Genomic DNA, 24,469 nt, shown 5'->3' with positions numbered 1-24,469 from the left:
GTGAGAAGATGGCAAAATAAAAACTAGTTTATGGAGTTAAGAAAAAGACAATTACAATTAAATGTGATAATTAACTTAGGAAGAGTTAATAAAAAGTTAAAAAAATAAGTCCCATGATTTTAATTAAAGAAACATCAATAACAGCAGGACTATTTCTGCCACTGATTTCCTTCCTCTCATTTCAGAAGTTACTGGATTAAAAGAAAGAGAAAAATAGTCTGCTAGCAGCTATTTATATAATACCAATGAAGGCACAAAAGAGTGGATTCAGAACCAATGAGTGAAGATGTGGGTTTGGCATGAACAAAAATTGACCCTGAAATACAGTTAAAGATCTGGCACTATTTGCATTTATAGTTGCATTCTTAAGTGACTTATGAATTAGGGATCTATAAAAATCTTTTCTTTCTTTCTTTGACAATAAAATATACTTATCAAAACTTGCTAGCTTATCTGTGCAAATATCATTAAAGCAAAAAAAAGTATGAAAATAACCCCTAAAAAGACCTGCTTTTGATATGTTCAAAAGATCCTGTGTAGAATCAGTCTCTGAAGAATTTGCATTATCTGGAGAGAAAAATCAAAATGTGGTATCCAAAAGAGATAAGGACAGCTGTGCCCTCCTAAGATACACTTTTGAATCTGTTGATGAAACTTTTAAAAAAATTTACTTTCTAATAGCGGATCACAGATAAGCCACTACTCATTAAGAAAATTTAGGGTCAATAGGCTATGTTTTGACATAAAACACTATTGGACCATTTCACATTATTCTTTAAAAGTGTATTTATGTAATTTGGCTATATTAGTATTGACTCTATTGTCACTAATAATTATATATGGTCTTAGGGGAAAAGGGGCCACTGAAGTCACTGGGTACAATATTATTTTACACTATCTCAGGAAGGAATTATTAGATTAAAGAATTAATATAAGCTGAAGAATTATTAGATTAAAATCTCTGTAAATTTTTTTCTAAAATTTTTGCTTGTTAAAAAAAAAGTCATAAGGGTTGCATTTACCTCCTAATCAAGTATTCTAGAATAGGAAGTCATTCAGGATGAGACTGTGGAAAGAATCAGATTAAAAGCAGGGCAGTGAGGTCACCAATTGCTGTTCTCCCCAACATTTGTTTAAATAACTAAAGGTATCAGCAACTGATAACTATTCCACATCTGAAGCATCATTGTCAGAAAGATGATAGTTACTTCCCTTTACTCGAATGTATTCAATATATCTTCCTTCATCAGAATCTGAAGCGCCACATGTACATAGCCTGTTGTCAAAAAGTGATTCAATTTCCTCTAATTTTTTCCCTTTGGTTTCAGGAAGACAGCCATAGACGAAAAGAAGTCCCACAGCTGCAAATCCAGCATAGAGGAAGAAAGCTCCTGCAATGGTAAATAATATGTTTGAATATATATATGTAGGCTTAAGTCAGAAGAGTACTCAATTTTGACATTTCTCCCCCTAGTCAATCATGTATAAGCACAGTAGGAAATGGGACCAAAAAACTGCTAACCTGGTTTACTCAAATTGTTCTGACTCTATGAATATAATGTAACATTTAATGCCAAACTCAAGAATAATAAGAATAGACCAGGCTCAGCTGTAAGCTCTGCTTTGAAGCCTTTCCTCGTGTTCGTTACTGGAGGGAATTACTCCTTCCCATATGCTTCCATAGCACTATGCTGACAAGTATTATATGATAAAAAACCAAGAAGTATTATAATTATGTGCATATGTATATCTTGTTTACAAGACTAGAGGCACTTTGAGATGGGGGAAATTTCTTTCTTATGTTGATTTCCAGAACCAAACACAATAATGACATTGCTAAATTATGCCTCAGTGGAGCACACAGGCAACTCCATTCTTCTGGTTTCTCGTGCCACAAATCTGGGAGTCATTCTTGACATTTCTTTTATTCTCCTACCCAACATCCAATCTGTTAGGAAATCCTGTCGGCTTTATCTTTAAAATATAACCCAAAGATGACAATTTCTTAGTAAATTCATAGATATCTGTGGCTTAAGAGCTATTCTCCCTCACTACACTATTGCAATTGTCTTCTAATGGGTCACCTTGTTCCTTCTCTTAGACCTTTATATTCCATTTTTTTCTCCATCATCTGACATACTGTAATGTAAGCTCTATGAGTTCAGAGAATTCTGTTTTGCTGTGAGATTATGCATGTCAGTGCAGTACAGCCATAAAGACATAACTACTACCTGTTTTCTCAATTTCAGTAAAGCAAGACTGATGGATGAGATACCTGAATGCATGGCTTCTTTGTATTCTCTCCATATTTCCAAGATAGCATTTCCTTTATAATTGAATTCTTCATTTAAGTTTAAGAACCTATATTTTAACTGTGGTGGGGAACAACCAACTATGATAAAGTCCTTGCCTAATTCTAGGCCTTCAGACCAGATTATCTGTGTATAGGATGGGGAAAGCAAAATTAAAGATTAATGTGACAAATAGCTGAAGAAAGGGTGTCACAATTAGGACTGGGAAGACCTGGATGTAAAACTGGTCTCAGTGTCTTCTAGATAGTCATTTAACCTCTGTGCCTTAGTTTCCTCATTAAATAAAGTAAGATGGTTTCACAGTAACTATTTAAGTGCTGGCAGTTTATGAGTCTATAAATAATATAGTCCAAATCACAAACAGGTATAGGTAAAATGATTACGAGATACTGAAGAGAGAGACTTGCTCTTCTGTAAGTAGCAATGTGGTCTACTTGAGGGCAGAGTCTGTTGTTTGCTCATCATTGGAGTCCCAGTGAATAGGGCAGTGCCTGAAAACATCTTAGGGTCTAGAGAATTAATGTGCCCTTTTAGCTGCCAGATGGAATACATTGGATAGCAGACCCGAAAAAAGTGTTGAATTGTACAATTATACAATATAGCTTTAAACTGAATAATCATAGAAGTTAAACAACTGAGTAAAACATTTTGATATGGTAACATAATAGCACAGTAAGGGAAAGACATATTAAGACTACTTTATTAATAAATAGCTATGTTGAAAATTTCCTCAGAAATATGTCTTGGCAACTCTTGAGGAACTGTGGAGGAGTGCTGCTTAAAGAATCTGCTAAATAGAATGAGGGGCTGTAAGAAGACAGAAGGGGAAACAGAGATAAATTGTGAGATATTAGAAAAAACATGAAAGGGTTAACTAAATCAACATATCATTTGTTAGGTTAAGTACTCAGAGCCATTAACTTTTTCAGGAGCTAGACTTGTAAAATACATTGTTTTTCTTTAGTAAAATTCAACTGTTTACAAATCATCAGTTCATTTTAATATGGCTCTTTTTAAACACTAACTATAAGCTTACATTTATTTTTTTATAGCTTATACCCAAATCAGAAAATATTATGAGGTCATGTAGGATGTGAGGCACAGTGAGAGAAGTCTAGCTCCATGGCTCTGTGGAGAATGTGACCCTGAAAGTCCCATTTATGGTTCAGGACCCATAAATCCTGAACCCTTGGCAGAGTTTTTAAAATTCATTTGAACTTAGTTTCCTGATCTGTGTAAAGGGGAAATAATTCCTGCTTTGCCAAACTGTACAGAATAGAAAAAATGTATGTTACATGTCCATTAGAATTTTGGATGCTCAAAAATGTGATAGTCAACATTATTCAATTCTACCAAATGATTAATTGGGAATATTCTCATAAAAATGGTGACATTGACAAGCTAGCTCTTAGAGAATGTGGCAGTTTGACTTCCTCTTCCTACCCTAAAAGGAAGCAGAGTCCTGTGTTATGAGGGCACATAAGCAAAAATATGGAGGGGAACAGAAATCCAATCTTTAGTGAGGAGGGACAAAAAAAAAAGGATGGTAATCATGAAAAGTAAAGTGCAGATGGTGAAACATTTTAAACTATATCAAAGCAAATCCAGTTTGGCTTTACACAATATATATTTTTTTTTCATGATCTTTCACAATTTTGGAACAGTGGCCTAATTAGAAGTAACAAAATCTGTCATTCTAAATTCCTATAGTTAAAAACAGTTAAATGCATTAGTAAGATTATTCTTAAAGATGATACAGATTCTTGTTTGTAATCTAGATTTCCAAAGCCAAAGAAAGTAAATTACATTCTTTTAAAATACAAGACTGAAAAAAATATAAAGAATCCAAAGCAGGCAAATGTGCATACTGCCTAGACCCTGCTGAGACTGGTCAAACTACAGAGGAGTGTAAGCAGGCCTACTTCTTGTCATGGTCAAATCAATAATGTAACTCACTTTCTCAGTTATTCCTCCTTGGAAAAAAAAAAAGTAACAAGTCTATCACAGGACTATAAAACAGTGTAGATAATTCCTCAGCATTATTCTAAAGGAAATAAATCTTATTGGAGTTATATATTAAATTTCAGATTAAAACAAATATTTAATATATTTATGCAGATGAATGGATAAAAAATGTGGTATATATATACATAATGGAGTATTACTCAGTCATGAGGAAGAATAACTATGACAATTGCTGGTAAATGGATAGATCTGGACACTATCATTCAAAGTGAAATAAGCCAATCCCCCAAATCCAAAGGTCAAAGGTTTTCTCTGATATGTGGAAACTGACCCACACAATAAGGGATTGGGAGGAAGAATAGAAGTTCAGTGGAGTAGATAAAGGGGAATGAAGAGAAGGGAGTGGGTATGGGTAAAGGAAAGACAGTGGAATGAATCTGATATATTTATGTATGTACATAGGAAAGTGATATCAGATTCATTCCACTGTCTTTCCTTTACCCACACCCCCTCCCTTCTCTTCATTCCCCTTTATCTCACCATTGTGTTTTTTAAATTTTTTTTTGTACTGGGGATTGAACCCAGGGGTGCCTAACCACTGAACTGCATCCTCTGCCCTTTTTATATTTTATTTAGAGACATGGTCTTGCTGAGTTGCTTAGGGCCTCTTTAAGTTGCTGAGGTTGGCTTTGATCTCTTGCCTCAGCCTCTTGAGCTGCTGGTATTACAGTTTTGTGCCACCATGCCTGGCCTTGTACATCCACAATAAATTTTAAAAAATAAATAACTGGGTAAAAACAAATATTTATACAAATTGAATCAAGAATCATGTTTCATTGAATTTTAGTATTTCAAGAATGGTGATATAATACTCTCCAAGGGAATCCATTTAGCCATACATGATATGTATAAAATGGTATACTGGTGACATTTTAATGATGATTTTTAGTAATGAACATTATTAAATGACTTATAAGGCAAGCCTTATGAATTAACAATAATAATAATAAACAATAAAGAAAGAAGCCATGTATATTCCCAGAATAATATAGCATTAGGATGTGTTATAGTTTGGATCTGGAATGTCCCCCAAAGTCTCATGTATTGAAAGCTTGGTCCCTACCTAATGTAGCAATGTTCAGAGGTTGAGCTTTTAGGAAATGACTGGATCAGAAGGGCTTTAACCTCATCAGTGGATTAGCCCATTTGATAGATTAATAATTTGAATGGACTATGGGGAGATGGTAGAAACTGTAGGCAGGTGGAACATGGTTGGAGAAAATAGGTTGCAGGGGTTGTGCCCTGGAAGGTTGTTGTCCCTGGCCCCTTCCCCTTTCTTTCTTTCTCTGCTTCTCAGCTACCAATGAGGTGAGCAGCTGTCCTCTGCTAATCCTTCTATCATGATCTTCTACCTAATCTCAGGCCCAAAACAATTGAGCAGGCTAACCATGGACTGAAACTTCTATAAATCTTTCCTCCTTAAGTTGTTTTTCTCAGGTATTTGTTACAGGGATAAAAAGTTGATTAACACAGATATGTACATATTGAATCAGGGTCATTAAATACATATCTTACATAAATCAATAACATTAGATTAAAATATCACACAAAAAGGAGAAAAATGATCCCGAACTGAAATATTTTCCCTCTTGGAGAGTCACAGATCAGATAGACAAATGTGCTGACATGAGAGAAGCAAAAGCTTCCAACTGGCTATTTTTGAAAAAGGTCTGCTTATGACCCATTTAAATTTCATTTTTGTTTCATGTTTTCTCAGAAGTATAGATTCAGGAATAGCTTTGCTCTCCAAAGTATTACCATGTAAACTCTTTTTTTTTTTCTAATTTGGACTATGAGTTTCTATACAAAATGCTTTCTCAGGGTGTTAGTGTATATTTAGGTGTTCAAATATTTAAACATTCTCAAGAATCAACAAATAGAAGTAAATATTGTGTTCATATTTATCATGTCATGATGAGTTTATGTATAAATCTTTAATTGCCAAATGGGATAAAGCTGAATATTCTAAATATATATCCAGTTTAAAATGCCAGTGCATTTCCTTTCCAAGAAAAAAAATTATTTCTAAGTGTTCTAAGTAGTGATTAGAAGAGTTTTAAAAATATAAAATCATTGGATAAATAGTATAAATTAAAAGCAGATACCAATTTAATATGTTTAGAAGAGAAGGGAAATAGATTTTTATGTTTCCTTGTAATCATTTATCTACAAAATTAATTCATGTATTTATTCACTGGGCAAACACTTTTGAGTGCTTATCTGGTGAATAAGATGCCATGGAAGGACTCAGGAATATAGTTTCTCTCTAGGGATTTATGGTCTAGTGGTAGAGTGTTGGGAAGAAGGCCAGTAAGCCTGTTCTGTAACATGGAATTATAAAAGTTCCTGGAGCATGACTGAGGTGAGATGGGGAAGGGAATCAGAACAGGTTTTCTGGAAGAGTGGATTTCCACAAACTCTACCAAGGCTTATGGGGAGATGATAATGAATACCTTGCATTTCACTGTTTAGATCCTATCAGAACCTATGAAGTTGGACGAACAAGGCAGAACCCTCTTTTTAAATTTTTTTTGTAGATGGACAGCATGCCTTTATTTTATTTATTTTTTTTATGCAGTGCTAAGGATCGAACCCCAGTGCCTCACAGTGCTAGGCAAGCGCTCTGAGCTACAGCTCCAGCCCACTGAGTTCTCTTAAAAAAAAAAAAAAAGAAAGAAAAGAAAAAATAATGTCTTTTCGCTTAAGTACAAAGGATTTGAAACATCTTCTCAAAGTATTTTTTTAACCCAGCTATTTCCCAGTATTGTTGTTTTTGAAATATGGTCTCCACGTTTTTCACTTGAACACTCTTGTCACAGTTGTGGAAGTATTGGCCTTAAAGAACACTGAAAGGTACAGGGCGTGGCCTGAACAGCACAGGTGGGAGGCATGAGCACAACACATCATATCTTTCAGTGTTTGTGTAATTTACTTTCTGCCCTCCACTGACTGTGCTCCTAGACTTGAGTGCTTCCCTGTTACAGAGTATCTTGTTGGCCCTGCCTTCATCTTTCTACTGTTTGTTAAACTGAAAGCTACACTGTGAAGATGTCCAACTGGGGAGGTAGAGGGGAGATATTTGGGGTTATGAGAGTGGATGAGAAATAGCCATAAGCCTCAAGATCAAACCAGGCTCTTACCATAGTATGTAAGATATTCTGCTGTGTGTAAAAATGTCAGTGAAACCAGAACATTGAAAATCCAGTTTATTCCAGATGAACATGCATTTCCTGTACTTCTTGCCCAAAGGGGATATATTTCAGAATTCACAGTCCAAGGCATTGGTCCCATTCCTAAAAAATAAAAAAAATTTAAAGCTTCTGTAAAATAGCATGTAAAAACTTTGCAAAATAGTAAGTTTTATTCTAAAAGGAGATAATTTAAGACAATAACAACAACAAAACCTTTGCTTACCAGGTGCAAAGAAAACAAGATATAAAATAAGGCCCAGAAGTGCAGTCCAAGAGTATGGAGTAGGGCAGAAATTGTAAGCCCAAAATACTTCTTCTGTTTTGAACTTAGTTTCATTTTCACACCTAAAAAATAAGGCAATATAATAAGTGTTTTAGGACATAGTTGGATGTGTTTGGAAATCCCTTCATGTCTTAAGATAAAGGGTAAAAATGGTTTTCTTGAAAAAAAATTATTAAATATGTATGTAAGCTAATATAGAACATTTTAAAGCTAATATAATTCTAGGGCAACCCATAGAAATGAACTATTTTTTACCTATCTCTGTAAAAATTAGACCTTTTTTCTAGAAGAATACTATGAGTCAGTGTTCCAAATTTCAGAACCAAAGTTTTTTCATCTGTGAAATGGGGATGAGAACTCATAGGCTGTAAAGAGGTGATAGGGTGGATAAAGGAAGCAAACAGAACAGTAACAATGATTAGATCTGATTCCAAATAATCATCTGTCTCCTGCTCAATGTCACTGCTTTTTCATCAGTTATTCCTGATGATCTTACCTTCTTGTTCTATAGTGAAGCAAAATGTCCTTGGTTTATATTAATTCTGAAGTTGAACTAAAATCTTTTTACCTTAATTGTCCCTAAAGATACAATTAGTCCTGGCTGGGCTCATTCCTATAATCTCAGTGGCTCAGAAGGCTAAGGCAGGAGGATTTCGAGTTCAAAGCCATCCTCAGCAACTTGTTGAGGCCATATGCAACTCAACAAATTAAAAAAAAAATGGGGGTGTTGGGATGTGGCTCGTGGTTAAGTGTCCCTGGGTTCAATCCCTGGTATCCCCCAGCCAAAAAAAAAAAAAAAAGACTAGTCTCAAAAACACTGTCTTTGTCAACCTCTGAACCTTGACATTCAAGCCTACTTTTGTTATAGTGTGTATGAACTACTTAAACATCCCACCTGTCTTGATGATTTAGATGCTTTGTCAGTCCTTTCTCTACCTCCTTTCATACTGTACCACATTCATTTTTATTTCTTGCCCATCTAATTCATTGGGCTAATACTTCATTATTTATTCTAAAAGCAGAGAGAGAGGGAAAGAGAGAGAGTGTGTGTGTGCGCACATTTTAGTTTGATGGAAATAATATTTTATTCTAAGACATCAAACCTTGGAACATTCATTTTCTGATCACACTTTATTTCCTCACTTTTGATAATATGAACTACAGCCAAAACTCTAGTTTCTGAACTTCCAGTATGCATTTGCTTCATTACTCAGCTCAGACCATGCCAATACTCTACTCTCTTCACTGGCCTTTAGAAGCCAACCTTCCTCTATACTTGTTTGCCATCTTACCATCTCAGTTTCCAACTCAGTGTGATATCACTAGCTTCCTTCAACAACCACTTATTATAAGTTGGCCAAAGTTATAAAACTATGCTTGTGGGCTCCATTAATTTTTCATGCTAATTCATCTTAGTGGGGTCCCTAATGATGCTTATTTAATCCTTTATTGTCTTCTCTACTGAATTACCTACGCATTTCAAAGTAGTCAATAAACTTTTGTCAACTGTTGTTTCAACTCAATAAAATATTTTTTACTATCTTCTAGTCCTGAAATCTTTCCCTTTGGTTTCTAAGGAGATGAATTTGTCTCCTTGTTAAAGAAGAATTGAGGGGGGTCAGGGACAGGGCTCAGTGGTGGAGTGTTTGCTTAGCATGCATAAGGAACCAAGTAGTATACAAAGAAAAAAGGAGAACTGAGGACCTTCAGTTTGAACATAAAATTTTCTTTACTCAACCTCTACTTTTCTTTTTTGAAAAAAAAAATCTTTCCCAGAAACAAAAAATAGATGCGAGCTCTTTTCCATCCAGAGGTATGTTATTCATCTTTTCTAAGAACTGTCCTTTATGTCAATCATTTTGCATCTTATTCTTCTCCTGCATCCTCTGAGGTTATTTTCCATAAAGTCTATTCCTGCCATCTTTAGTTTCTTCCTACCTGAGCCTTCCCTTCTGTCTATTACACAGATCTCTCCTATTCAAGTGTTTAACCTTCTCATATTACTACTACTAGCTCTTCCAAAACCACAGAGGCACTTCTACTCATGAACTCTACATTCTCACTTTCCTTCCCATACCCTTTCCCATACCCTGTCACCTGCCAGCTGACTTAGTTGGGGTCTATTTTCCTGAATCTGCTCACCAAAATGCCATCTATGATCTCTTTTATTTACTCTGTGGTGGTTGATATTTCTGATATCCTTCCTTTCTTCTCTTCCCTCTTTGCTTTTTAAAGTGTTCTCTGAAGTTTTACTTTGGGCTTATGCCTTCTATTGTCATCATCCCGTCTAATTGTAGACTATAATCTCCACGTGGATACCCATTTTTAGTTTATCCTTGACACTTTTTTCAAGCTCTATTGATGGGGTTTAGGTATCTGTTGAACATTCACATCTAGATATCCTGCTATACCCTTAAACATAATATGGCTACAATGAAATGTATTCTAAGAGGAAAGGTGGGGCTTCTATAACTGCAAATCATGACTTAACCACTTACTTTGTTGTGTTCATGCAAAAATTTATATGATGGGTGCTTTTAATGTGTCAGTAATTAGAACACAATTATTATATTTATGGAACCTTGAGTTAGATGGACACAAGCATGGTCCTGTTTCCTCAATCTGTAAAATAGGTGAAAGGACTATTACCAGGCTGTTAGAACATTAAATGTTCCTATCTGTGTGAGCATTGTGCATCTGCATGCTTAGCATCCTGCCTGGCATATGGTGTAAGCACAATCAATTAATACTTTACTAGTGCCCCTTGAGCCATTTCTGTTTTATTTAACATAACCATTCTCTGAACTGCATTTTTAAAAATCTTGGCATCATCTTCTGCCTTTTCTTATCCATTTTAGATCCCCTTGCTTTTAAGTATAACTAAAGCACAGTGGCTGAGAGTTTATACTCTGACACTAAATTCTGAAGGTTAAATCCCAGGTTGGGACAGCAAGCTGTGAAGCTAGAATGTATGTGACTAAAGTACTTTTCAAAGCTATGCCCTTATCTGTGAAATAAGGATTTTCCTAACACACAGAAAGATATTTTTGAGTCTTACATGACATTAATGAATACAAACAATTTCACACAGTACAGGCCAGAAATCATAATCATATTTCTGATGGGCTGTGGATATAGCTTAGTAGTAGAGCATTCACTTGAATATACAAGGTCCTAGGTTTAATCTTCAACACAAATAAAAAAAATCTGTTTCCTAGATACTTTCTTGAATCTGATTCTTCCATTTGCACTAATAAGCACCTCAATTCAGAATCTGAGTGCTTGTGTCATAAACCACTTCTCAGCACAGTCTAGAGCAGACCCCTGATCTGCATTTCCTGATATTCATGTCCTGTGCATTCTTCTGCCCTTGAATGTGGGAAGAACCTGTGACTTGCGTCTAACCCAACAGAAGCTGGCAAAGGTGACAAGACATACGTGGTCAAGTATGTAAGATAGTAGTGCTGTTAAGCTGAACTCTTTCATTCCCTTGCTGGCCTTAAAGAAGCAAGATTCCATGTTGTAGGAGGCAGAAGGCTTATTTTGGAAGGCCCCCAGAGGGAAATAAGGGCAGCTTTGACACAAAGCCACAAGTTACTAAATTCTGCTAACAAAAGTGAATAATCCCCTATTGAGCCTTGTTCTGAGTGTTGTATGATCCCAAACAGAGGACCCAGCTAAGCTGTGCCTGGATTCCTGACCCACAGAAACTATGACATTATAAATGTGTGCTATAATAGAAATAAATATACTCTAATTATTTTTTATGCTTCTAGCATATCTTTCTTTAAATTTCTGCCCTACCACACTATAGCTGTTCTAGCCAGTTTGCTGCTCAAAAACCATTTTTTCCCTAATTCCAACAGGGCCCGCAAAATTTGGCCATAGCTGCTTTTTGTTGTATTCTATACATAATCATATTCTCTACCTAGACTAGACTTTATTTTATGAATATACTTTCCAGAGCCAACATCTTCTACTCATGCCATTTCCTCTAACTAAAAGCAGACTCGTAATTCTCTTGGGCCTCCAGGGTTAGTATAGAGCCTACCACACAGCTGTCTGAAAGCTGCTTCCCTCCATCACACTCAGTTTCATCGTCCTTGTTTATACCATTGCTCAATATTCTCCCATTTGATATAAAATCCTCCTCCTCCTATGCTGGATCCTCACCCCAGGCACTGCAGCATGACACAGGGGGCTGAGCACACAAGGTCAAACAAATGTCAGATATGAATTTATTTTTCATTTCTACCACTGGTCAGCTGTGTAACTTTGGAAAAATCACTTAATTTCTCAGTGTTTCAATTTTTCTGTTAAAAAAAAAGAGTCCCCAATAGAGATTAAATAAGGGGATAACTGCTTGGCACAAGAGCAACTTATAAGTGTCTGCCAAAAGAATAGACATTTTTGTATTTTTAAAATATATTATTTTCTAGTCCAGAGATTATACTCTATAATAAATCTCCTGAGAAATAATCCTTGAATGTTAAACGAAGCCTTAACATTGACATTTGTTTGAAAGTATGAAACAGCAGTAGCAATCTCCTGATATATAATCCCATGATTGATAATTTTCCAACTTAATTTCCCACCACTGAAGTAGTCTTTTGAATTATTAAAATCATAAGAAGGAAGAAAAAACAGGAAAAGAAAAGTAGGCAGGTAGGTAGGGGAGGAATGTTCATAGTGATAACTAAAATGCACTGAAAACCTCTCTTTACTATTTTTGTTACTATCATATTTTCTTGCATGTGGTATTGCTGTGAGAATGGTAAGTAGCATATTCTGAGGTGAACTCCACTTACCCACACAGCTTTCCCTGTCTGGCTGTGCATGTTTCTCTGTGTAAAAATGGCCAAATAAACCCACTGTCATCTTTGTGCTGATTTTAGAAAGCAGTGCAGGCACTGACTTCTCAGTTGCGCACTCAGCAATACATACATGTAGCAAATGACTAAGGTGACATCATTCTTGACCTTCAAAATATAAACACTACAAATCCCAACTAAAAAGTGGAGATGTAGATTCTGATATTATTACACAATACCCTCATGCTTTCCTGGCTTAGCAACTGCTGGTGGAAGAACATAATGCTCCCGAAAAGGAACAAAAATACTTTGACATCAGTGTGTGGGTTGAGATTAGAAATAAAGTCATGCTCTCTGATGCAGCATTACATCTTAGAGCAAAACCAGAAAATGGCACAATAATAGAAAGCTATGTGCAGGGTACTATGGTGGACAAAGCAGTGGAAGCTTATCAAGAAGGTGACATGTTTCTCTTGAGAGTAAGAGAACTATCTTTCCTAGCAGAATGACTAGACTACTACCTGACTGTAGACCAAATAAATGGTATTTGCCTGCTCTAGTCTTGAGGCCCATAATACTTCCTTTAGTAACACATCTAGAAATTAATGGCCTTCTCTGAATGTGAAATAATTCTCTTCTGCCCACTAAACACCCACCCCACAAGCCAGTTCCCATGTAGAGCTAGTTCTTCCTGTTTCTTTTATATTATCGGTCCATCTGATATGGATAGTTGTAAACCAAAGAACTAAAGAAAGAAACAAAGCAGTGCAAATATGCAACTGCTCTTGCCACAGTCAGAAATATAATAATGTTCTTTGCTTTCTACACAACACATGCTTTTTGCATTACCTCTTTATTCACTATGATGACATGATAAACACACAGAACATTGCCCCTTTCTAAGAGTTTATAAAATACCCAGGATTTTGGAAAAGAGATGGGAGAGCTTATTATGGGAAGAAGTGATATATTTTTTCACCCATTGCAGTGCTGGGGATGGAACCCATGGCCTCACGTGTGCTATGCAATTGCTCTACCACTGAGCTACACTCCAGCCCCTATGTATTGGACTTACCATGGTTTGGGTGACATATTTCCCAGTCTTCTGTTGGGTTTACTGCACATGCTTTACTTGATAATTTATTAATGAGAACTGTGTGAGTGAAGCATGATTTCGTATCCAGTTATTCATGCAGGACTGTGATTGCTATGGAAAAGATCACTAAGCTATCACTTCAACACAAAATAGCTATCCTTAAATGTTAACTCTAATAGTTCTTTACTGGTGGGAATTTATGATCAGATTAAACAGAATTTAAAAATGGTATTGAAGTGATACCTGGAAAAAGATAAAAGTATCTCCTAGGAAATGTTACTGTTACTTTTATCTGAGGATAAAATAAAGGAAAAAAAAAAAAAGGACAACCACTCAGATTACTAGGATGATGTAAACTATTGCAACACAAATCTTAAGAAATTTAGACTTCTGGGCATCCTATCAAAGAAACCAGGAAAAGTTACTATTACAAACTTGGCTCATTACTTCCCACTTTCAATTGCTGTTCTGTAGGCACAGTCTCTACTTAATAACCTAACATGAACTTTTAAACTATTAACATATACACAGCTGAATATTTATAGCAAAGTATGATTTCCTAGCTTGTGATATACACATAGACCAAGGTGAATATCTCAGCCTTGTGTGATTTCCTATTGCCTAGCTTTTCTCCCTGCCCCTCCCTGTTTTTGGTTTGTAATTTTCCTAGAGAGGATTGTCAAAAAAGGAAGTTGAAAAACAAATTGGGTTTTGTTACTTACTGTGAGTTTTGGGTAAAAATAAAATATTTAGAATTATTGAGGCAATTAAATTAGTCATAATTAAATTTCAAGAGCTTTAGAAGTTTGAAGCTAAAAGCCAGTTTTTCCTTATTTGTTTACTTATTGTACTAGAGATCGAATCCAGGGGCACATTACCACTGGGCTACATCATCAGCCCTTGTTTATTGTTTGAGACAGAGCCTTACTTGGTTGTTAAGGCTGGCCACAAACTTGAAATCTTCCTGTGTCAGCTAAGTCATTGGGATTATTGCTCTTCATAGGCTGGTGGGCCTGAGATCAACTTAGGCCTCCTTGTGGGCGTGGGCAAGGGGACAAGTCTTTGCAGTGAAGTTATCCCATTTCCCCATCCTATAAAGTCATATGTTGCCTATATGCTCTGCTTCTGACTCCTTGGCTGGTCCTCTTTCCAGCTATCTGGCTTTTCACATATTTCCTTTATTCATTATTAAACCTACAACCTGGCTGAACACCATGGTACATATTTATTATTCTAATGACACAGGAGGCCGAGGCAGGAAGACTGCAAATTTGAGACAGCCTGGGCAACTCAGCAAGACTGTCCTAAAATAAAAACTCAGGTTTTAAGATGATGATATAGAGAAGTTCAGCTTCCTGGATGCTCTGTGGCATGAAACCAAGAAAGCACTTAGGGAATGTCTCAGCAAGGTGGGTAAGGAAAAAAAAAAGTGGGTGGGGGCCGGCTTTACTGGAATTTAATACTGAACATTCAAAGCAGATTGGGGACTCAGGAGGCTGGACATAATAAAATAAGGAAAAAATCCCCAGCACGACAGCTGCAGCTGGAGACACCAGCCAGAGTGGTCCCCTCCATGTTCAAAGTGGAGCGATAAGGGAATTAAAGGAACCTACATTTTTTAGGAGGCCTGAGGCATGTCTGAGTACAGCGAGTTTAGAGATCAAAGACATTGCCTAAGTAAATTGAAAGGTGCACTGCACGATATTTTTGTGCAGGAAAGAAGCCCCATCTCTCCTAGCAGTGTATAGGGAGGAGAGTAAGGAACCATTTTGGAGATGTGGTGGAAGAGCTGGCAGCTGGGGAGCTGATTCCTGACAAACCTGAGTTTGGCCCCAAATACTTGCAAATCCACACTGCATGTCATCGAGTCTGCTAAGTGACCAGGAGAAAATCACTTTTACACAGGCAACAACTGGTCATGGAAACCCACTCAGCTCTATCCCTCCCCCTTCAATTAAGCTGCTTGCAGGACTGGCTAGGAGTGACATGCCTAGTTGTGAATTAAAAAATGCAGGGACAGTAGAGATTGAGTATGGACACTGAACCTCAGGTCTGGAAACATGGGGTCCTCAGTTGATGTATGAAGTAAGAATTGGCTCCTCCAACACACAAGTGGAACCCAGGGGAGATCCCTGTGGTACAGTCTTCCAGTATTGACTGGCAATTGCTGGGCCCTGGGGATAAACTGATTTGAAATCTCCAGACCAATTTTGCATTCATTGAAGAGCAGGGAGCTTACCTAAGCACAAACCCCACCTCCAGAATTTTGCCTATAGGATTGCCTTACTCCAGCAGTCTACCTGAAGGGTGGGACATCAAGCTCTAGATGACCTCATCTAACAATGGTGAGAAGAGTAGCTGAGAATCTTTTGAACTCCAAGGAAACAATTCTTTATCTTAAGATTTTTTCCCTCCCTCTTTTTTTCTTTTCTCTGTCCAATTGTGATCTTAATGGTTCATGACATTTATACATATCCATATTTGTATTTTTTTCTAATTTGTAGCATTTTTTAAGCCAGTTATTTTTCATGGATCAGATTTTTGAGCACTGGGATGTATGATTAGTTTATTTCCATTGTTTTGTATTCCTTTACTTTTAATTTATGAAATTTTTACCTCAGGGGCTGGGGCTATAACTCAGTGGCAGAGCATCTACTAACATCAAATAAACCCTTCTTAATTTCAAGAATCAAAGAGAACACAACACAATAATACTGGGTGACAATAACACATCTCTGTCACCACTGGATAGATCCTCCAAATAAAAACTAAACAAAGAAATACAAAATTAAAAAATACAATTAATAATTTAGACTTAATAGATATAGAATATTTCATCCATCAATGACTAAATATACTTTCTTCTCAGTAGCATACAGATCCTCCTCTTAAATAGACCATATCTTAGGCTACAAAGTCACTTTTAAAAATTTACAAAAATAATTGAGATTATACCTTGCATTTTATCAGATCATAATGAAATAAAATTAGAAATCAATGATAAAATAAAATCTGCTCTATCACCAGGAAAATAATACTGTATTGAATGACAAATGGAAGAAATCTGGGATGAAATTTAAAAAAATATTTAGAGGTAAATGAGAATAGCAGCACAACATATCAAAATCTCTGGGACACTATGAAGACACTGCTAAGAGGAAAGTTCATTGGATTGAGCTCATTTATTAAAAGAATAGAAAGTTAACAAATAACTAAATTACCCGTCAAAGCCCCAGAAAAATAAGAACAAATTAACAATAAAAACAGTCTAAGATAGGAAATAATTAAAATCAGAGCTGATGTCACTGAAATCAAAACAAAAGTTGGTTCTTTGAAAAAATGAATACAATTAATAAATACAATTGATGAACTCTTAGCCAAGCTGACAAAGAGAAAGAAAGAAAACCCAATTTACAAGAATTCGCAATGAAATGGAAATATCACAATGGATATTAATGATATAGAGACAATAATCAGAACATATTTTGAAAATTTATACTCTAATAAAAATGTTGAAGACATCAACAAATTTCTAGAGACGTATGACCTACCCAAATTGAATCAGGAGGATATAGAAAATTTAAACACATCAATTTCAAGCAATGAAACTGAAGCTGCCATACAAAGCCTACCAACAAAGAAAAGCTCAGAACTAGGTGGATTCTCAGCCAAGTTCAACCAGAATATCAAAGAACTAACATCAATCCTTCACAAATTATTCCATGAAATTGAAAAGGAGAGAACTCTTCCAAACTCATTCTATGAAGCTAGTATCACCCTGATACCAAAACCAGACAAGGACACATCAGGAAAGAAAACTTCAGACCAATATCCTTAAAGAACATAAATGTAAAAATTCTCAAATTGTGGCAAATTGCATACAGAAACATACTAAAAAGATAATGCACCATAATCAAATGGAGTTTATCCTAGGGATGCAAGGTTGGTTCAACATACAGAAATCAATAAACCTAATTCATTACATCATTAGACATAAAGACAAGAATCACATGATTATCTCTACAGGTGCAGAAAAAGCATTTGACAAAATTCAGCATCTATTCATATTTAAAACACTAGAAAAACTAGGGATAGTAGGAACATACCTTAACATTGTAAAAGCTATATATGCTAAACTCCAGGCCAACATCACTCTCAGTGGAGAAAACATTGAAAGCCTTCCCTCTAAAAACTGGAACAAATCAGGGATGCCCTCTTTCACCACTTCTAGGCAACACAGTCCTTGAAATTCTAGGCAGAGCAGTTAGAAGAAAGAAACTAAAGGGATATGAATAAAAAAAAGAAGAACTTAAATTATCCCTATTTGCTATGACATGAATCTATATTTAGAAGACCCAAAAAACTGTACCAGAAAATTACTAGATTCAAAAATGAATTCAGCAAAGTAGTAGTATATAAAATTAACACCCATAAATCAATTATATTCCTATATATCAGTGATGAATCAACTGAAAGAGAAATTAGGAAAACTATTCCATTCACAATAGCTTCAAAGAAAAAATATTTGGGAATCAATCTAACAAAAGAGGTGGAAGACCTCTACAATAAAAACTACAAACACACACTAAGGAAAGAAATTGAAGAAGATCTTAGAAGATGGAAAAATCTCCCATGTTTTTGGATGGGCAGAATTAATATTGTCAAAATGGGCATACTACCAAAATGCATAGGTAATGCAATTCCTATTAAAATTCCCATGTGTTGTTCATAGAAATAGAAAAAAAACTGCCATGAAATTCATTCAGAGAAATAAGAGACCCAGAATAGCGAAAGCAATCCTCAGCATGAAAAGTGAGGCTTCAGAATATCAGACTTTATATTATACAACAGAACTATAGTAATAAAAATGGCATGGTATTGGCACCAAACCAGACATGTAGACCAATGCTTTAGAAGACACGGAGACAAACCCATACAAATACAGTTATCTCATACTAGACAAAAGTGCCAAAAACATACACTGGAGTGTTTCCCACCTCTTCAACAAATGGTGCTGGAAAAACAGGAAATCTATATGCAATAAAATGAAATTAAAGCTCTCTTTCACCATACACAAAACAACTCAAAGTGGATGAAGGACATAGGAATTAGACCAGAGACTCTGTGCCTAAGAGAAGAAAAGTAGGCCCATATCTTCATCATGTCAGATTATTCTGTGACTTCCTTAACAAGACTCCTAAAGTATAAGAAATAAAATCAATAAATGGGATGGATTCAAACTAAAAAGCTTCTTCTCATCAAAAGAAACAATTAATGAGGTAAAGAGAGAGCCTACAGAATGGAGAAAATTTTTACCACATGCACATCAGAGCAACTAATCTCCAGGATACATAAAGGACTCAAAAAACTTAATGCCAAAACAAACAAACAAACAAACAAACAAATAAATAACCCAATGAATAAATGGGCCAAGGAACTAAATAGACACTTCTCAGAAGAAGATATACAACAATCAACAAATATATGATAAAATGTTAAACATCTCTAGTAATTAGAGAAGTGCTAATCAAAACTGTTGTTAAGATTTCATCTCATTCCAGTCAGAATGGCAGCTATCAAGAATACAAGCAACAGTAAGTGCAATCAATCTGGAAGGCAGTATGGAGATTTCTTAGAAAACTTAGAATGGAACAACCATTTGACCCGACTATCCCACTCCTTGGTCTATACCCAAAGGACTTAAAATCAGCATACTGTAGTGAGGTAGTCACATCAGTAGCAGCACAACTGAAAATAGCTAAGCTATGGAACCAACCTAGGTGTCCATAAACATATAATAGATAAAGAAAATGTGGTACATATACACAATGGAAATTTTCTCAGCCATAAATTAGAATGAATTATAGCATTTTCTGGTAAATGGATGGAACTGGATCCTATCATGCTAATGAAGTAAGCCAATCCCAATAAACCAAACGTTAAATGTTCTCTATGATATGCAGAAGCTAACTCAATAAGCAGAGAGGAGGGAAGACTAGAAGTTCACTGCATTAGACAAAGAGGAATGAAGGGAACAAAATGGGAATGGGAATATGAAAGATTGAAGAATGAATTGGACATAGCATAGCTTTCCTATGTTCTTCTTTAAATTGGACATAACTTTGAATTGGAATTAACTTTCCTATGATTTAATATAATAATACTTTAATAATAGTTTAATTAAAACATTATTTTTTTCAAACCAAAAAAGTGAAATTTATACAATTTATCACTGGGCCAACATTATTTCTATGGAACAGGGTTCCATGTGACCTTCATGTAACTGCTCTGTGACAAATCTCATGATAGCAAGTTATACCATCTCTCAAGTTTCCACTCAGAGACCTGACGTTTTTCCACAATTAAGGTTTCACACTCCTGATTGTATTTTATTCCTCTTATTTGTGGATTTTATAACCCTCAATAAATAGTATAACTGTAGTAAGAACACAATACCTGTTATCTTTTCTTTCTCTAGGTTTCATGAACCAGTATTCAGCACACTTGACACACAGTTAAATTGCTCCATGAATATCAAATAAAACAAAAAATACTTTTACCAGTTCCCATTAAACAGATCCTTGGTCATCTGACACCAATTTTCCCACTATATTGTAAGCATCATAAAAGAGAGATATTACTTGCTGTCAAAATTTCCTAAATTCTAAGAAATCTTTAGGTATTTAACTCCAGTTATTGGCAGTATAAGGAGCAGCACTTTTCCATAAGGAGAGCACTGTATGATCCATCCTTGCAGGTGCATGGGCATGAATGCAGGCTGATTTATCTGTCACTGTGGGCTGTCTTGTATAAACAATGGCATATTTTGTTTTTTTGAATTCTTTTCAATCCATTCTACAGCTGCTTTTTGGCAAATGTGAGTTTTAAAAACTGTGCTCCTAACAGACATGTCGTGAGTAGATGTGAATTCTCAATTGATGAAATTGATAATTTGTACACAGCCTTACCATATACAAAACACCTTATCATATATGAACTCTTTTAACTCTTCTAATAATTCAGAGCAATAGCCTCACTGCTTACATCTTTGTGTACAAGAAAGTCTTTTTAAATATAATAACTTTCCCCAAATTACATAGCATTGTTAGCATTTGAAACTCACTCTGCTGTTTCCTGCTCCTTCAGCACAGTCATCCTTCCAGGCCAGGAATATATGGAAACCTCTCTTTTTTGAGGTGCTTTACTTTTCACGGAATTTAAATGGAAAAGAGATGAGATGAAAACTGCTTGAATCTCCCAAGTTAGCATTCTTCCTAATGTCGAATGTAAATAATTCAGAAATCTGTATCCAAAATGAGTGGAATAAAATGCTGCTCAAAGAGTATCAGGAAATAAAATGAGCAGCATCTTGGCAGATTTGGGCCTGTGTCCTCTGTACTGTCTTCTGACTAGGGATCCATTTTGTCCCAAAGCACACAATACAAATTAGAACAAAAAGGATGCATATATGAACTGGAAGTTAAAATATCACACAGCATTCTCAATAAGTAGGAAACTCATTTGAGGGCAGTAATGTCAACACTACAAATGTACTACAAGAATAACAGTATTCTAATATAATAAGAAGGCAGTCTTTTAATAATACATACTCTAAAACACCTGCTATATACTGATTTTCTCTGATATAGTCATGTCAGTAACTAAAATTAAAAAAGACTTTTCTAAGAAGTTGCTTAGAGCATGAAAACATATTTAAGGGGGTACTCGGCAATTACTTAAAAACACAAATTGAGCTGTTATTGACAAAATTATTTTGTAAAACCATAAACTGTAAGGTAGTTTCACATTTCATCTCAAATAACTATCAACGTGAAAACATTATAGCATCACAAATTAAGCATTTTAAGGGCAATTGCCTTTTTTTCTCACTTTCTGATTTGTATAGAAACTCTGAAACACCTTACTGATTATCAGCAATGAAACAAATAAAACTAAGATCCTCCTAAATCTAAGATGGTTTTACAAACATTTAAATAAATGAATTTTTGGTGAATTAAAAACACCTTAAAATCCTTTTAATCTGTTCCTGGTACTGGTGCAAAGTAAATCATATCACATCAACCATATATTTCACCCATCTTTCTAAAGGTGACTTGCACCTTAAAATCCTTTTAATCTGTTCCTGGTACTGGTGCAAAGTAAATCATATCACATCAACCATATATTTCACCCATCTTTCTAAAGGTGACTTCACACCTAGGGAGGCCTCTGCACTGTGGAGGCTGCTCAACCTTCCTCCTCTCTCACAGCATCACTGGTATGCCTCAGAGATTGGTATAGTGACATGTAAAGTGGCATAATAAAAGAACACTACATAAGTAGAACAATGTACGTAGTTGGGGCTCAGTAAATATTTGTTGAATGAATTAATCATTTTCTTATTTGACAAATGTCACAAAAGTATTCCCTTAGAGTCTTCAAGTTTATTTACAAAGCAATTTTATATAAGGAGAGAATTAGTAATGCATTTTATTCTTTATTCTTGGCATGAACTTTTGTGTATTTTGATCAAGAACAGGTATTGAAAAGTAACAACTCTAGGTAATCATTCCTTTGAGTAATAAATTTGTTATATAATCAAATAGATTTTTGTTGTATTCTAGGTATAAGAATACAAGTAGATGAATTTAAATGTTCATTCTTATCATTTATAATCACTTATGACTAAGTGGCAAAATTACTGATACAGAAATTAAAATAAATTGGCAGGTGAGGGGGAGCTTTGTATTTCCCAACAAACATATACATAAGTGTAACAACAGAAAAGACCTACTAGAAGACATGGGTGGTATCATCCTTGGGAAAGGTCTGGTAGCAATGGGCAAAAGTGAATGGGCTTGTGTAGGACCTGGACAAACTCCGAGTAGTGGGCTTAGAACATTTGCCTGCATTTATAGAGGTGCCTAGGAGAACAGCTCTAACTTATAGAAATGAAGAATATTTGCAGCAATTGAATAGGCAAAAGGCAGTATTGTTTTCTGGCTGTTTTGTGAATACAGGAATTGAGAATTAAATAATGTAATGAACTTGTACTCTTTAAAATTTTTTCTTGTTAGTGCATTATATTTGTACATAATATTGGTTTTATTTTGACATAATTATGCAAACATAATTTCTCCATTTGAGTCCCCATTACTTTCCCTTACCCTCCAATTGTTCCCTTTCCTCTATTCTGGTTTTTGTTCTATTTATATATATTTTTTAAAAGAAAGAAAACTACTGCTTTAAGATGAAATTCACTATGGTGTATTTATATAGGTACAAAGAATAGCCTGATCAATTTCATTCCGTCCTGCATCCCCCTCAATCCTCTTACTCTACTTCACTGATCTCTCTTCTGTTTTCATGGAACAATCCCCACCCCCACTTTTTTTCTTCTATATTTTGCACTTGCTTCTGCATATGACAAAACATTTTACATTCGATCTTCTGGGGTTTGGTTTATTTCACTTAGTATGATGATGTCCAGTCTATCCTTTACCAGCAAATGCCATAATTTCATTCTTCTTTATGACTGAGTAAAACTCCATTTATATACATTTTATTTAGCCATTCATCTGCTAATGGGTATCTGGTCTGGTTTCACAACTTGGCTACTCTGAATTGCACTGCTCTAAACATTGAGCTGGCTGTACCCTGTACTACAGTGCTTTTAGATCTTTTGGATATAAACCAAGGAGTGGAATACCTGGGTCATGTGCTGGTTCCATTCTTAGCATTTTTAGGAGTCTCCATACTGCTTGCCAGAGAGTAGTTGTAATAATTTGCAGTCCCATCAACAATATATGAGTGTGCCCTCTCCCTCCACACCTTTGCAGCATTATTATTTGTATTCTTAATGATTGCCATTCTGACTGGAGTAAGATGAAATCTTAATGTAGTTTTGATTTGCATTTCTGATTGCTAGAGATGTTGATCATTTTTTCATATATTTGTTGGCCATTTGTGTTTCTTCCTTTGAGCAATATCTATTTAGTTCTTTTTCCCATTTATTAATTAGTTTTTTTGAATAGGGTTTTTGAGTTCTTCATATGGTCTAGAAATTAATCTTCTAAGGAGAAGGTGGCAAAGAACTCCCATTCTTTAGGATCTCTCTTCATGCTCTTGTTTACTTGGCTGTGCAGAATCTTTTTAATTTGATGCCATAGTGCTCATTGATCCTTTGTCGTATTTTTTTTGTGCTTTAGAAGTCTTGGTGAGGAAGTCAGTACCTGTGCCATTATGTTGAAGTGTTGGGCCTACATTTTATTCTGGCAGTTGCAAAGTTTCTGGTCTAATTCCTAGGTCTTTGATCGACTTTGTTTTTGTGCAGGGTAACAGATATGGATCAAATTTTATTCTTCTACATATGGATACCCAGCACCATTTGTTAAAATACTCTTCTCCTAGGTATGTTTCTGGCACATTTGTTGAATATCAGATGATTATATCTGTGGACGTATCTTGTGTCTCCTCTTTTACTCCATTGGTTTTCATGTCTGTTTTGTTGCTAGTATCAGGCTCTTTTTGATACTATAGCTCTGGAGCATAATTTGAGGTCAGCATTATTATGCTTCTAGCATCATTCTTCTTGCTCAGGATTGCTTTGGCTATTCTGGATCTCTTAATTCTTCCAAATGAATACTAGAACTATTTTTTCCTCTAGTTTTGTGAAGAATGTCATTGTGATGGGGATTGCATTGAATCTATATGGCAGTATGGACATGTTGACAATATTAATGTGGCCTATC

General features: G+C 35.4%; 1 protein-coding gene and 1 long non-coding RNA gene across 2 annotated transcripts in view; one reads left to right on the top strand and one right to left on the bottom strand.

Annotated features, from left to right (window-relative positions):
* Positions 1 to 24,469, top strand: part of LOC113196563 (uncharacterized) — a 51,846-nt gene that overhangs the window by 16,544 nt on the left and 10,833 nt on the right. The window contains exon 3 of the long non-coding RNA XR_003302564.2: positions 1,329 to 1,399. This is a non-coding gene — a long non-coding RNA (uncharacterized LOC113196563). The remainder of the gene's footprint in view (positions 1 to 1,328; positions 1,400 to 24,469) is intronic.
* Positions 976 to 24,469, bottom strand: part of Slc2a13 (solute carrier family 2 member 13) — a 323,327-nt gene continuing 299,833 nt past the window's right edge. The window contains exons 8-10 of the mRNA XM_026408520.2: positions 7,752 to 7,873; positions 7,478 to 7,630; positions 976 to 1,391 (exon numbers count right to left, since the gene is read on the bottom strand). Coding sequence (XP_026264305.1) covers positions 1,165 to 1,391; positions 7,478 to 7,630; positions 7,752 to 7,873 — 502 coding nt within the window. The 3' untranslated portion in view covers positions 976 to 1,164. The remainder of the gene's footprint in view (positions 1,392 to 7,477; positions 7,631 to 7,751; positions 7,874 to 24,469) is intronic.

This window comes from Urocitellus parryii, chromosome 5 (assembly GCF_045843805.1).
Source record: "Urocitellus parryii isolate mUroPar1 chromosome 5, mUroPar1.hap1, whole genome shotgun sequence".
In the NCBI taxonomy this organism is placed as follows: domain Eukaryota; kingdom Metazoa; phylum Chordata; class Mammalia; order Rodentia; family Sciuridae; genus Urocitellus; species Urocitellus parryii.
This window is presented reverse-complemented; position numbering and strand designations above follow the sequence as displayed.